Source organism: Mustela erminea, chromosome 15 (assembly GCF_009829155.1).
Source record: "Mustela erminea isolate mMusErm1 chromosome 15, mMusErm1.Pri, whole genome shotgun sequence".
Lineage (NCBI taxonomy): Eukaryota > Metazoa > Chordata > Mammalia > Carnivora > Mustelidae > Mustela > Mustela erminea.
This window is the reverse complement of record NC_045628.1, coordinates 72,306,840-72,322,676: the sequence shown is the minus strand read 5'-3', so window position 1 is coordinate 72,322,676 and position 15,837 is coordinate 72,306,840. Positions and strand designations below refer to the sequence as shown.

At 32.7% G+C, this 15,837-nt stretch overlaps 1 protein-coding gene across 5 annotated transcripts in view; it reads left to right on the top strand.

The window, feature by feature from the left end:
- Positions 1-15,837, top strand: part of PDS5B (PDS5 cohesin associated factor B) — a 201,723-nt gene that overhangs the window by 108,242 nt on the left and 77,644 nt on the right. For all 5 annotated transcript variants that reach the window (XM_032315415.1, XM_032315412.1, XM_032315416.1 and 2 more), the window contains exons 11-14: positions 2,522-2,667; positions 4,781-4,932; positions 6,111-6,224; positions 13,170-13,251. In XM_032315415.1, the coding sequence (XP_032171306.1) occupies positions 2,522-2,667; positions 4,781-4,932; positions 6,111-6,224; positions 13,170-13,251 (494 nt within the window). The remainder of the gene's footprint in view (positions 1-2,521; positions 2,668-4,780; positions 4,933-6,110; positions 6,225-13,169; positions 13,252-15,837) is intronic.

Sequence of the window (15,837 nt, the reverse complement as noted above, 5' to 3'; positions counted from 1 at the left end):
TGGGTATTAACTCTTCTTTAATTCTTTGGTAGAATTTGCCTATGAAGCTGTCTGGTCCAGGACTTTTGTTTTTTGGGATTTTTCTGATTACTGATTAAATTTCATTGCTGGTAATTGGTCTGTTCTATTTATTTATTTATTTTCTATTTCTCCATGCTTTAGTTTTGGTAGGTGGTATGTTTCCAGGAATTTATCCATTTCTTCTAAGTTGTTCAATTTGTTGGCATATGGGTTTCCATAAAAATCTGTTATAATTGTATTTCTGTAGTATTGGTTGTTATTTCTCCTCTTTTATTAATGATTTTGTTTATTTGGGTCCTTTTGTTTTTCTGATAGCTAGAGGTTTATTGAAACCAACTCTTGGTTTCATTGATCTGTTCTATTTTTTATGTTTCTATATCATTTATTTCTACTCTGATCTTTATTATTCCTTCTTCTTGCTGGGTTTGGGCTTTCTTCGTTTTTTTGTTTTTTTTGTTTTTTTTTTTTTCTAACTCTTTTAACTTTAAGGTTAGATTGTTTATATGAGTTTTTCCTTGCTTCTTGAGGTAGGCCTGTATTGCTATAAACTGCATAAATTTGTAGTTGGCTAAAAGATAGCCCTGAAAAATCTAAGGTTCTAACTACTTTATGTGCACTATTTCAAGCATTCCTTATAATTTCCAGCTGGTGCCTTGAATTTCTAAATGTTTTCATGGTTCTTCTACCCTGGAAATGAGCTTATTTATTATTTTCTTCCTTTTTGGATTTCATCTTTTCGTTTTGTTTACAAGTGCTACATCTGCCACAATTTTGTTGAAAACTCTGTTTTGCTATGATCTTTTCTCTTATACTTGTCCCTTTTAAAAGACATTTTCTTAGGATTTCAGAAGTGAGCTAAGATTAATATATGTTAGACACACATGTTTGTCTTGCCTTTCTTGACATTGTTTTTCTGAGATTCATCCTTGTGCCTTCAGCCACATTTAGAGGGACATGGCCATATTGTGAAGAGTATTTTTAGCTGTTTTGTCATGCTAACTACTAAGAATTTCATCTTTCTCTTTTGTTTTCCTCTGCACAGTAGGGATCTGTAAGTTAATAGTTCTGGTATATATCTGTTTAATATGAATGACTTAGGGAGATTGGGATACATCTTAAAATTGATGGTGTTCTCATTGGTTTTGTCTTAGTGGCCTCTAAGAATATCAATTGCACTTGAAACAAGTAAAGTGCAAGATAAAACTCCCATGTTTATCTTGGTGGAGAAATGAACTTGAGATGTATTTAACAGGCTTCATTTGAAATCAATACTTAAAGTAACTTTCTTTACTGAGTTAGGTAAAATTACACTTCAGAAGTTTTATTTGTGGGAGGGGGCGACATATGACATACGGTCTTTCTCATTTTAGGAAATAGTTTCTGTTATAGAATGCTCATGGTGAAGATGCTTAAACCTGGGCAGTGGTTTTATGGGTGTTTGTGTTGTAATTATTTGTTAAACTGTCTATTTATAGGGACATAAATCCATTTACAATTGTAATAAGCACTATTTGCTGTATATAGGCATAGCTAGACATATTGCTCCAAATCCAAACAGTGAAAATTTAGCTTACTGGTCTTATAATAGAAAGTGAAATGATATTTTATTTGTTATGTTCATGTTCAGTTTGGTACCTCTTCCTTAAGCCTCTAATATATCATTACTGAAGAGTGTTAATTTTTTCTTTCAGCTCAGTGTCAGATCAGAACTGCCATGTTTTTGACTGAATTTAAGGTCTTCCTCCAGCCAATCCTAATTGTTAAATGTTTAATTTCTTCTATGTTCCTTTGCCTTTCTTAGTTTAATTACATGGACTTTCCTTTTGGTGTTTCCTGTAATCTTATTGCTTGGTGGCTGGTATTTTAATTTTGTTCTTTCTGAAACCTTACTCAGATAAGGGATAGAAGCTTAAATATTCTAGCTTTTTCCCAGTAGAACTACTTGACTTGAATATTTTAACTATTTAAACAAAAATAGAGGGGCACCTAGGTGGCTCAGTGTGTTAAAGCCTCTGCCTTCAGCTTAGGTCATGATCCCAGGGTTCTGGGATCGAGCCCTGCATCGGGCCCTCTGCTCAGCAGGGAGCCTGCTTCCCCCTCTCTCTTTGCCTGCCTCTCTGCCTACTTCTGATCTCTGTCAAATAAATAAATAAATAAAATCTTAAAAAGAATAAAAATAGAAATGAAATATTTGAAGTTATATACTTCTTAGTTCATTTGTATGGTTTAGTTAATGAGGTTAAGAACTCCTTAATACACTACCCTGACCCCCAGATGGGGAGGGGTTTTAATACTCAGTTGTGTGTAAACTACTATATTTTGACTAAAGGACTAACCTTCATGTCTATGCCCTTTTCTTCTCTGCTCTTAATTTTGAAACTTTGAACCTTCTACTTAGGTTTTGTTTTGTTGTGGTTTACTTACCAGGGACTTATGCAATCTTTTAAAACATATTAATTCTTAAAGTCCAATTTTAATAAAATAAAATTTTGTCTTTCAGAATATCTTAAAGTGAGGTCACATGACCCTGAAGAAGCTATTAGACATGATGTTATTGTGTCCATAGTTACAGCTGCTAAAAAGGATATTCTTCTGGTCAACGATCACTTACTTAATTTTGTGAGAGAGAGAACATTAGACAAACGGGTAAGTAGGACTAATAATTAGTAGTAGGCAGCTTTTACTTTGCATACTTTAAGTTTAGTAGTATTTCATTTGGAAATATTGAGATTTAAATGTAATTTGCCCTTTTCAGGAACAAGTATTTATGTATTTATGAGAACGTTTTATTTTTTTGTTATATTAAGTTTTGTTAGGTTTATAAATTCAGATTATTTGTTCTCATCTTAAAAATGAGATGGCTCTAAATGGTAGTCAGAAGTTTAGCCTGGACACTAGTTTTAATAAATGAGTTGTAAAGGCCTCTGACACAACTTCTTATGTTTTTGTTGACTCTCTTCTGTTTCTTTTCACATGAGTATCAGTTGATAGTCCTTTAGCTGGTTGTATTATAATTTCTGTGGAGTAGAAAATAACATGTTTTCAACTTTGCAAAGCTAAACCTGGCAGAGCAGCATGCTTCCAGCCTATCTTCTGTGACCCTAAATCTTTCCCCCTTGAGTGAGCACCCACTAGTTGCACTCAGTAATCAGTGGCTTCTTAAGAGAGGAATAGTGTCTTCTTATTCTTGTATTCTTATTGCCTGGCTATATTAGACACTCAGTAAAATATGTGAGTGAATGTTCATTTTCTCCTCATCCCCATTGCCTTTCCTTTCTGGTGTGGGTTTTACTGGATTTAGGCTTGAATAATTTTGGTGAAGGATGAAAATCATTGAAGTATATGGGGGTTAATTAACAAAGAAAGCAGGAAGCCTGTTGGTAGTTGTGAATAGTTTTGACTAGTAAATACGTCATTTTAATAGTTGCTTATAAGTTTGGTTGTGCTGTTGTCATCATTTAATGCTCTTTTTGGTAATGCTGTTTGTGGGTAGAGGACAGATGGGCAGGAATTGCATAGTTTTCCCTCCAAATCTATAGGTATTAGGAATAACTTATCTTAACTAATAAATTTAGACTTGTCTTTTTTGAATATTTCATAGAGTATTAAGGAAAGGTCCTATAGAGTATTAATGAAAGGCATAAAGAAGGAAAAGGAGATTTGCCTCGTGGTAGGATAGCAGCCTTTCAAGTGTTCAAGTAGTCTTTTTCTTTGTTAGATATGGAATTTGAGCTAAGTATCTGTGTATAATTCTTAAAATTTTTGATAATGTATTCATAATAGGCCTCCTTGGTTCATTCATATAAATATTGAATATCAAAAAATAATGGAATATATTTATGTTCTTGGCAGAATTAGAATATGCTCTATCTTTAAATTCTCCTTAAAGCAGCAGCTTGGGGAATTAGAGATAAGACAGAGAATAGAAAGTTCCTACAAACAAGTTGAATTCTTATTTTATGAGTAAGGCTTTTTGAAGTCTTTTATTTCAATATGTATCAGTGGATTGATGAGATAAGGACTGTTCTTAATCTGCTCTAAGTAATTGAAAGAAAAACCAAGGGAAGAATATACAATGAATGACAGACTGCAAAGGAAAAAATTATAAACATCTGTGCAGCTTCATGAAGTTCTAAACATTACTAACATCTTACTGATTATAGTGCTGTTTGTGTAAAATTAAAGAATAAACTCATCCCAAGATAATTAAGCAGTATTAGATATACTAGCAAATATGTATTTTAAGAAAATAGTTGAATGCATTCCTCTTACACTTGAACTTGATTCTCAGATATACAGAATGAACTGAGCATCTTTACTTAGCATTTGATAAAACCAATGTCATGTACCTTTAACTGAAGTATATTTAATATACACCATAAATGGAAAAAGTGTATAAGGGATAAGTCACAATTAACTCATTCTTTGCCTGTTAAAATTTTGTAGCATACTTTCTCTTACCAATTTTCAGTGACTTCATGTGATGGTGATTAATGTTTGTTTTTTAGGGGTAAATGATGGGCATAGTATATTAAAGCATTAAAACTTTTTATACATGTTGATATCTCTGTACCTTACATAGTAGATATATTAAAATGATAGTTACGTTTTTTTGATAGTCATTATAAATAGATATCTAGTAACTGAGGAGTGATGAAGATATATTGTGTAAAGCAGCTTAAAAACAAGAAAACGGACTTTCCTGAAATATAATTAACATTTTTAAATTTTAAGAAAGCATTTTTGTTTTTACTTTAAGTGGAGAGTGCGCAAAGAAGCCATGATGGGACTTGCCCAAATTTATAAGAAGTATGCTTTACAATCAGCAGCTGGAAAAGATGCAGCAAAACAGATTTCATGGATCAAAGACAAATTGCTACATATATATTATCAAAATAGTATTGATGATCGGTAAGTTAAGGACACCATATGTAAAGTATATGGTGCTTTTGATGTATTTAGTTGTTGTTGATCTTTAGTTTTAGGTAAACTGTTTTCTTTATAACTTTAAATTGTCTCAGTTTTTATTGCAAGTTAAAGCTAGTGAGTGACTAGTTTTCTTCCTATCAAAGCCATAAATGAAGCAATAATGTGCATATACCTTTAAGGAGGGATACAGTTTTTAAGTTCATTTTTGTATACTATTTTTAAACAGCGGTACTTAAGAGTAGAAATGTGTGTAATCATTTAAATTTTATTTCACAGGTTATTTTTCAGATAAAATGTTTTCAAGTAAATGAAAATAAAGCTTTTGGATTTTAGACATTTTCTGAAGGATAAAAAGATAATTTATAGTGTTATTTGAAACACATTATCTGAATATAATCATCATATTTTTCTTTTGCAGTATAAGGTTAGATCTTGTGTGGATTCTAACCATTTAGTAGTAAATAGATCTGTGAATCCTGCTTGCAGAATTTATTTCACTTGCTTGAATTTATTTTAAATTTTTAGATCCAAATGGTCTTACTCATAATAGATGAGATTGAGAAAATTAAGAACCAGTAGGCCACCTTACATTTTTAAGAGTTACAGTAACAAGAAACTGGGTATCTTAGATTAACTTTATTTAAGAAACTTTATAGTTATTATTTTTGTAAAATGGACATTTTTAGACTTTTTGAGTGTGCCACATCATTCCATGGGAGATTTGCATTATTTGCTAGTACTTTTTTTTTTTAAACTCTTAACCAGGTCTTTTCATGATGTTTACTCAGATGATAAAAACTCAGAAGAATCTTACTATGTCTTTAGAAATTTTAACTTAGAGATGCTTAGAATTTGTCATTTGGAAGGACCTGTTTTTTGGACACTTTATTATTCAGATAAGGAAATCGAAAACCTCGTATATACTCAAGGTCCTGCAGAGGTAGTTATCTTAGCTGGGTATAGAGTTATTGCCAGTACATCCAGCTAAATCTTTTTTCAGCCCCTCTTCTTATAGAAGGAAGTCATCGATTTGAAATCTCATAACCATTCAGAAAGCAGGAACTTCTTTAATATGTATACTTTGTGTGTTTTGGAATTTTATATACAAATTCAGTACATTAAAAAAAAATTATTACATTACCTTCTCTGTGTTTTTGCAGATTGCTTGTTGAACGCATCTTTGCCCAATACATGGTTCCCCACAATTTGGAAACTACAGAACGGATGAAGTGTTTATATTACTTGTATGCCACACTGGATTTAAATGCTGTGAAGTATGTTTCAAATGTCAAATTTTTTTTTTTTCATCTTTTTCAGTGTATTGCATTTTATGGGGAAAACCCCCACAAATGTATTTTTAAATGTTAACAGTTTATGTAACGCAAACATTGTTTAAATGATCAGACACAATAAAATACTTGACTGTTTTTTCAAAGGTACTGCTATCAGCATGAGATTAACAAGGATTTTTATAAGCAATTAAAACGTAGAGCTGATTGACATGGAATTTTTCAGGATTTGATTTCTTTCCCCAGACATACATATTGTCGTTTCAAGAAGTATTGATGTACCTTTTTGTTTGTTTTCTTCCTTAAGGCATTAAGAAGGTCCATACTGAGAAAATCCTACTGTCTTATTTTAACCTCATGGTCATTTGAATTTTGCTGTAGAGTGGTAGGGTACATATTTTGTGCTGTATAACCTCAGCATCTGTTATAATTTGGCATATGGGTATGCACAAATACATTTTAATGACCATTTTTAATTCAGAAAATACTTTTGAGCACCATTATACGGAATTGGCATTTTGGATATGGAAGAGACATTACTAATTGAATCATACTGATGGTTAGGAAATTGAAACCTAGAGATTGATTTGCTCTAGGTTTTAGAAAATATAGATGCTCTGCATTCCAGCAAATGTCGTTACAAGTGGGGGATTAGATGTTCGGAAATTGAAGTCTAAGGAGCTGCATATAATTTTCATTCCTATGTCTCCTTAATGGGACTTTGACTTCTTCCATGGGAATTATTATATGTGCCAATTATAACTTTCATAGAAACATTGAAGAAAAGGAGAAATGTAAATTTCTTATTATCTGTTGTACTTAAGGCAAGGGGTATATATTATCAATGGCTGCTTTTGTGCTTTAACAGCAGAATTACATAGTTTCACCAGAGACTGTATTGTATGGTCCATAACATTTATTATCTGGCCTTTTATAGAAACACTTGCCAACCCTTCATGTAATTGATATTTTTCCTGTTTTTCACATGGAGAACTGAATTCCAGAGGTCAGTTAACTTGTACAAAATCACACAAGTAGTAGGAGACAAAGTTAGGATTTGAACTCTACCTGGTTCCAAAGTTCATTCTTTTTCTACTGCATACAGTGAAATATGTTACTACCATATTTAATTGATTTTAAAATGAAATTGTCATATGCCAACACCTCAAGAATTAGAGTGCATCCTTATCTTCATGGTGCAGTTGATGGCTGATTAGAATGAATGAGAATAGGATATATATATATATATATATATATATACACTTGAGACAACCTAAGTGAAATCATAGTCTAGGCTTCTTGACTCAGCTCACCCGTCTTTCATGAACAAAAATGAAAGATACTCTTTTTAAGATTTTATTTATTTATTTGACAGACAGAGATCACAAGTAGGCAGAGAGGCAGGCAGAGAGAAGGTAGGGGGAGCAGGCTCCCTGCCGAGCAGAGAGCCCAATGTGGGGCTTGATCCCAGGACCCTGGGATCATGACCTGGGCCGAAGGCAGAGGCTTTAACCCACTGAGCCACCCAGGTGCCCCATGAAAGATACTCTTACGCAAAAAATGAGAGTCAATCACTCATATATCCTACTTGAGAAAATTACTAGAGTAAAAGTTTCTTTTGGCAAAAAACAAAATTCAGAAGGAAGGAATAAGATGTAAGAAGTAACAAAATTTCCAAACACTTCTGCAGATCTAAATAATCAGTGCCTATAAAAACAACAATGCCAACACCACCACCAATAATAATAACAACAAAGTTTTCTTTACCAAGGGAAGGAGGTGTAGATTAAAAAGTAGGTTAGCATCTGGGCTGATATTTAGCCAGCACACACGTCTTGGAACAGTATGTAAGATCTGTTCAGAGTCCCTAGGATCCTCTCCCCACCCATTTTCCCCTGTGCCTGGGCATAGCAGAAGGACCTTCAGGCCCTGTTCTACTACCACCTGTTCTGATTGATAGGTGCTGTGCCTTTGTGAAAAAGTTTGAATACTAGGTAGATCCTATAGGATAACAGCATGTAAGGTGGCAGCTAAAATGTTCTGTGGTTCTTTTATCTTAAAAGAGTGAGTGAGGACAGGTTTGTTGATTAATTAGGCTGTAAACTAAGTGTACAAATTAAAAATTTGAGTTTCTTTAAAAGAACAGAATTAAGATGTTGACTTCTAAAACCACAGGAGCAAAAAATAATTAATGAAAAATTTAATATGAGAAATGGAAAAGAAACATAATTGTAAAGGAAAATACTGAAAAGCAGTTATAAAACTACATATACATATATAAGGGGTAACTGGGTGTTTCAGTCACTTAGGCGTCCCACTTTAATTTCAAACCAGGGTCCTGAGATCAATTCCTGCAATGGTGCCACCCCTCCCCCCCATATTCCTGCGTACTTATGCATTCTCTCTTCCTCTCAAATCTTTAAAACAAAGCCTATATATATATAAGATATTCATCACTTAAATAACAAGTTACTTTGAATTAGAAAGTAAAAATGCTAATCATGAGTTACACTGAAAAATAATGCCATGGAAAAGTTGAAAGTAAATTCCAATCTATGGACCAATAAATTCTACAAAAATCGTTGGTAAGTGAATAGATTTTTATCTGTTTTAAGTTAAAACACTTAAGATATTTATATTTTTTAAACGATTTTTTAAAAATTTTAACCAGCGTTTTATAATTAACTAACCAACTGTAAATCTAATACTTAACATTTTATTACTTTAATACTTTACATTCGTGATTTATTTCTCCAAAAGTCTTTACATTTATTTTTATGAAAAATTTAACGCACACAAATCACATAGGAGTTTTGAAGCATAGTGATAAAGTAAATATATCTTTGAATCTACACTCAACTTGTGAACTCTTCTCCCTTTTATCCTCCTGTCTTCCACCCAGAGGAAACCACTAGCTTAAATTATTTATTTTTCATTTCCTTTTAAAAAGTGAGTTTATCATGGGGTGCCTGGGTGGCTCAGTCAGATAAGTGGCTGACTCTTGATTTCAGCTCAGGTCATGATCTCAGGGTCCTAGAATCAAGCCCCATGTTGGGCACCACACTCAGCATGGAATCTGCATCTCTTCTTCTCCCTCTGCCCCTCCCTCTCCTCTCTGTTTCTTTTTTTTTTTTTTTTAAAGATTTTATTTATTTATTTATTTGACAAAGAGAAATCACAAGTAGATGGAGAGGCAGGCAGAGAGAGAGAGAGGGAATCAGGCTCCCTGCTGAGCAGAGAGCCTGATGCAGGACTCGATCCCAGGACCCTGAGATCATGACCTGAGCCGAAGGCAGCGGCTTAATCCACTGAGCCACCCAGGTGCCCTCCTCTCTGTTTCTTTCTCTCAAATAAATATATAAATAAATCTTTAAAAAGTAGTTTTATCAAAAATAAAGTTTTACATATATGTATGTATCCCTCAATAATTTATTTTTACTTGTTTTTGAACTTTATGAAAGTAGAGTAAGTGTGGATATAGTCTTCTGTGACTTTTCCCCCTTTTTTTAGGTTCCTAAGATTCATGCATAACATTTATAGCTTGTTGGTCATTCATTTTCTATGTCTTCCTAAATGTTATCAGACATCTTATTTTTTGTGACTCTTTGGGTCTTAAATTTTGTCACATCTTTTTTTCATTTTCCTGAATAGTAATAATCTTGATGTTTTCAGTAATGTTTCTAATCTTGTCACAGTCCTCACCACTCTGTATTGTAACATCTGTCTTTATTCATTATACATTACCATTCTAGCCCAGAAATCATTTGAATTTATAACTCTAATTAGTTTGAAAAGCACTTAAAAATAGCTGCTTGGCAGGCAGGTTCATGGTGAGAACTTATTTGATCTTTTTATTTGTTGAAAGAACCATATTATTGTGATCATGTTCTTTTGGGGAAGACAGTACTTTCTGTATTTAAAAGTTGATATGTATCAGTTTTTTTGTTGTTGTTTTTTTTGTTGTTGTTGTTTTATTTGACAGACAGAGATCACAAGCAGGCAGAGAGGCAGGCAGAGAGAGAGAGAGGAGGATGCAGGCTCTCCACGGAGCAGACAGCCCAATGCGGGGCTCGATCCCAGGACCCTGGGATCATGACCTGAGCCGAAGGCAGAGGCTTTAACCCACTGAGCCACCTAGGCGCCCCGATATGTATCAGTTTTAAGCAAGTCCCCAAGTTAACTAATATCTTTTTATTTTTTTTAAAGATTTATTCATTTGAGAGAAAGTGTGCACATGCATACATGCCTGCCCAAGGCGGGGATGAGGGAGAAAACCTTCAAGCAGACGCTCCATCCACAGAATGGGGAGACTCACAGTGGGGCCTGATCCCACAACCCTGAGGTCACGACACAAGCCCAAACCAAAATTTGGATGCTTAACTGACTGAGCCACCCAGGTGTCCCCCTAAATATCTTGATTAATGAAAAAGAGAACAGAGGCAGGCTTGAGTACTCTCTAATCATGGTATGTGTTGCCACCTCCCCCAGGCTTCCTAGAACAGCTGTTAATGGCAATAGTTAGTGGTAGTTTCAGGTGTTGTGGTTGTGATGTCTTTCATTAGGCAGGCTCTCATCTAGACCCGTTTTTGTACTGCTGAGTCTGGTGGGTATGAATGGGGAGCGGAATGCTGGAGGAGAGTTTCTCTTCAACACTCGTATAGGTTTCTGATAGCCACCCAATGGTGACTGTCTTTTTCTTTGAGTTAGTGCAAAGCTCTAGTGAGAAGACTAGACCAGTAACAACTGTAAGAGTATCCGTTCTCTAATCAGATTTTTCGTGTTTATTTAGTGACAGTGCTGGAATTCAGACTTATATTAAGTTATATTTGTCTTCCTGTTGTAGTAATATTATGTCTACTCTTTTTTTTTCTTTTTTTAAAGGATTATTTAGGAAGGCAAACACAAAGATAAATTGTCTTTGCTGCTTAAGATAATTTTATTAAAGTGCTTGAGAGGATGGTTTCCCTAAAAATATAATATAAAATCTTAGTGATAGTCACTTTTTGATTTACACTATAGCCATAATATTTTATATGGAGCTTTGGAATTGCTTGATCTTTAATAAATAGCTATTAGAGGTGTAATAATTCCTGCTTTAAGTGAAGGCAAGTTTCAAAAGTCCAGGCCTGTCAGATGTTGTAAGTAATGATGAAGTGTTAAGAAGCAAGAGACAATTCATTGACTTTGGAGTTCAGGAATAATTTCACAGATGACTACTCTTTTTTTGAAAATTATTTTAATTATGTAACTCTTATTTAGTTATGAGATTTTTAAAGTCCTCTGTATACTGGTCATTTTTCTTTAATATCTACATGTATAGTTATTTTAATTTAGCTTTTAATATAAAATGCTGCTGCTTTGCCAGTACCATTTTGAGGTGACTACTGTAAAGGAATTTAAGTGTCCAAATTTAAACTATTTTATTTCCATAAAAGTATCCAAAGGTATTCTTAAAACAGAATGTTAAGGAGGAGAATGAAACTTTTTTAGCAATTAGTTCTTGTCTATGAAAAAAAAAAGGTGGTTTTTTTAATGCTTTTGTACCATATTACAGTTTTATGGCAGTGCTTAATATGTGTGATAGTGGAGGTTAATCGAAGTATAAGTAATTCAAAATAATAAAAAGTATTTGGTTTTGGAAAATTTCCTTTCAAATATTAAACTGTGTATGGTTCTGAATTCTGTAACTCAATATTTCAGTAACATTAACTGCTCTCATGATTTATGCATATTTTCTTGAGTATGTGTGTAATTTTTTTTTTAGATTTAAATTTCTTTCTGAAAACAAAAGTATTCAGAGGACATCAAAAATTTTGCCCTATAAAAATAATATTCATTTACATGTAATAATATGTAAACACATAGTTATATAAACTAATGAATATATAGGATATAAATACTTGTACATGTCAAATTTATATAGTATAAATATGCTTATATGTATTCTATATGGAATGTGTAGAATATATGGGTAATATATATTATATATAAAATATATAATCTATATAAACTATATAGAATATATAGGTAATAATGTTTTATATAATTTGTATAATGAACATAATATGTTATTTAGTTAACTGTGTAACAGCTTTACTTCAAACTGTAGACCTCAGTGAGTCCTTAGAAATCTAAACACATAGGCGTGCCTAGGTGACTGGGCTGGGATTCCCCCTCTTGGTTTTGGCTCAGGTCATGATCTCAGGTTGTGAGATCAAGCCCCCTGTCAAGGTCTGCTCAGTGGGGAGTCTCCTTGAGATTCTCTCTCTCCTTCCCCCACTCACATTTTCTCTCTTTCTCTCTCAAATAAATAAATCTTTAAAAAAAAATTTAAACATAAATTCTATCTCTAAACAGTGAGAACTTGAGGATAAATAAAACAAGTGAGAGCTTATTATTTTTATTTACATTGGTTTATACATTTTAATTTTATTATATTGATTAACGGTATACTTACCTGTACGTACATAATATACACTTTTATAATAATATACATAAACATGTAATACATATTATATAAAGTTACATTATGAGCATTTCTGTTTTAGAAAAAAGTATCCCGCATTCTCTCAGCACAAACTCTTTTCTTTTTGTGGCTTTGATTCCTTTTCATCCTGCCTACTACAGGACCTTACTCCATCATATATTCCTTTATTTCTCAAGTTTATAATCTCTGTAGATAATTCCTATACCCTAGTTTATACACATGTTGTAGTTAATGATATAGATATCCCTTCACATGTTCATACCTCTTATATTTTCCTTGCCCTTTTTGCTCCATACATCATCAGTTACTTAGTTCTGTAAAGTTTACCTCATCTCTGTCATCTCTTGTTAATTTCAACTTAAGAAAAAAAGGAATATATTTGGAATATTCTGGAAGGATTTTTATTGTTTTGTTATTTAAATTTATGTGTTTGTGTTTTGCAGAGCATTGAATGAAATGTGGAAATGTCAAAATCTGCTCCGACATCAAGTAAAGGATTTGCTTGACTTAATTAAGCAACCCAAAGTAAGTTAAATGTAATGAAAATTTTCCTTTGATGATAAGCTTTGTAAAACGCCTGTATTTAGTTACTCCTTACCACTGCTACAGTGTTACTGGACAATTGTTTCTGTGTGGAACTGTTCTACTGGAGAAGCTATGATCTCTAATTTAGAACAATGAAATTTTTAAGAAACTTATTGCATAGAAAAATTCAAAGTTTAAATTTACTATAATCTGTAAAAGGTGATATACAACAGGAAAGAGAATATATGTCTTTGTACTCAGAATTAAAGTTTTTTTGTAGCTTAAAAAAAAAAAAAACAGAAAATGACTGTATCTTTGAAAGCAAAGAAAGTAGAGTAAATTTGTACTCTGTCTTGCTGCCCTAAAATATTCCCATCGTGTAGTCTTGTTGTTTTAGAAAATTTTCATGTCATGTATTTTAATTATGTATCTTTATATTTTTACTTAGAATTAATGTTCTAGTAATCTTAATGTACTACTTGGTTTTCATAATTATAAGTTAATCTTTGTATTCATCCAGTTGATGTATCATATTATATTTTTTAGACTTTTAGAATGATTCTGGGTGTTCTTTTTCCCTAGAATGTTGTTTGAGAATGTTATATGTAGGCCTATAAAAGTTATAATTAATCAAAAAAGTAGTATCAGTTCATCAAAAAAATATATAAAATGCCATTTTAAATTGCATCCAGGGAAATCTTTAACACACAAAATAATAATATACTGTTACTTTTAATTTCTTTTCACTCCTTAATGAAACCCCCCTCATTCTCCCAACCCCCCACTCCTAAAACAAAACAAATACTGCATGCTTATAGAACAGAGGTCAATAGAGAGGAGTTATTTCATGTAAGGGGAGGCTAACAGTAGCCTCTTTGTTTATGGTTTATTGAAATCTGTGATTATTGAGTATATTGAACCTGCTAGAATAAGTTTTTTTCTTGTAATAGGTGACTTAAAACTAATTTTAGTGATTCTGCTGTTTCAGTACTTTCTCTGCCAAGGAACAAAATTGGAAACCTCCAGTTAATTTAGTGTGCTTCAGCCTGTAAACATGTATTTTAGTCATTGTTCTATATTGCAGTAAGTTAGTGTGTTTTAGTTAATAAACTCTGGATAAAGTGCTCCTGTTTGCTACCTAGAGCTGTATTAATTTACTTCCTTTTGGTCAAAGTTGCAAAGGTGTTAATTAAAAATGCCGGATGTTTTTATATGTATGTCTACAAAAATACTCCTGATTTCAGGCATTACTAAAGTCATACAATAGCAGTGAGGTAGTACGTTAAGTGTGTCCATCATATGTTGAACAGCATGATGTGTGAGACTCATGAAAAATAATTTTGTTTTTGATTCTCACTGTCCCTTTAAAATTTATTTAGTGGGAACTTCTTCCCCTTGCCTGTTGATAACAACTTGGGATGGTCTCATGACTTCATTTTCATGAGAAATAACAAAACACAGTCTCAAATTCAATTAAAATGTTTTAATGTCTTCTACGTTGTGGAATTTCTCTTCAAGTTGTCTTAAAATAATTATTGAGTTGTCCAAAATAAAGAGAGAATTCAAAATAATTACGGAGTTGTACAAGTTAAAGAGGGAAGGAATTCTCATTAATGTGACATGGGGTTGAAGAAGAAACCAAATGGAAGAAGATGGTAGTCCAAAGTGGAATTAATTCTAGTGAGAGGAGAATTAATAGCCTCTTATTACTTAATATTCACTTTATACCAAGAATTACAGTAGATGTTATAGAGTTAAAGGTAGAAAAAAATACAAAGCTGTGTTTATCTTTTGGGTGTTTATTTTTCTCCCTATTTTACTAGGAATATTCTTACATACTTATTAATCAGTATTTCTTTGCCTTCATTATTCAGTCTGATAAATAGTTTTATTCTTATTTAGTTCAGCTCTATAGCCCTTCTACTTTATTTAACTAAATTCATTTGCTTAGTGTCACTCAAAGTGACATTATTTCCAGTATTATACTTTTGTTGATGCTGTTTCTTTTTCATGTGGGTCAACTTGACAGCCAAGCAATACCTATTTCTCCCCAAATTAAACAACAGATCTTATATGACTCTAGACAGATCTATTCAAATACTTTAAATTCCAATTATTTGGGAATTAACTCTTCTATTTTATGTTTTGTCTTTTGCTTCCTCTTAGCAAGCTCCTTCTTAATAGGGATGGTTTATTTGTGTATTTATTTGATTTGTTGCCTTCATGCCAATGTTTTTCTAGTTCAGTGTATTATACAGAGTTGCACAAAGACATCTTTTTTAAAGAAATAACACTAACTTGATGCAGTGAATAATTAGTGCTCTTAGAAATATCTTTTGTGTATGTGACTTCACAGACTATTACATGGGGTACAGTGTGGTGAACATATTCATTCACTGAAATAATACTAGGTTGATACGACAAGTAGGTAGCACTCTTAGAAAAATCTTTGGTACATGTCACTGGCATCCTTTTGAATTTTCTTTATCCAGTGTCTTCTCCCTATGCTTCATGACTATACCTTATAATCCTCAGGCTTAAAAATTTTAGGAACACCTTAGGTCATTGAGAATTACATACTTGTGA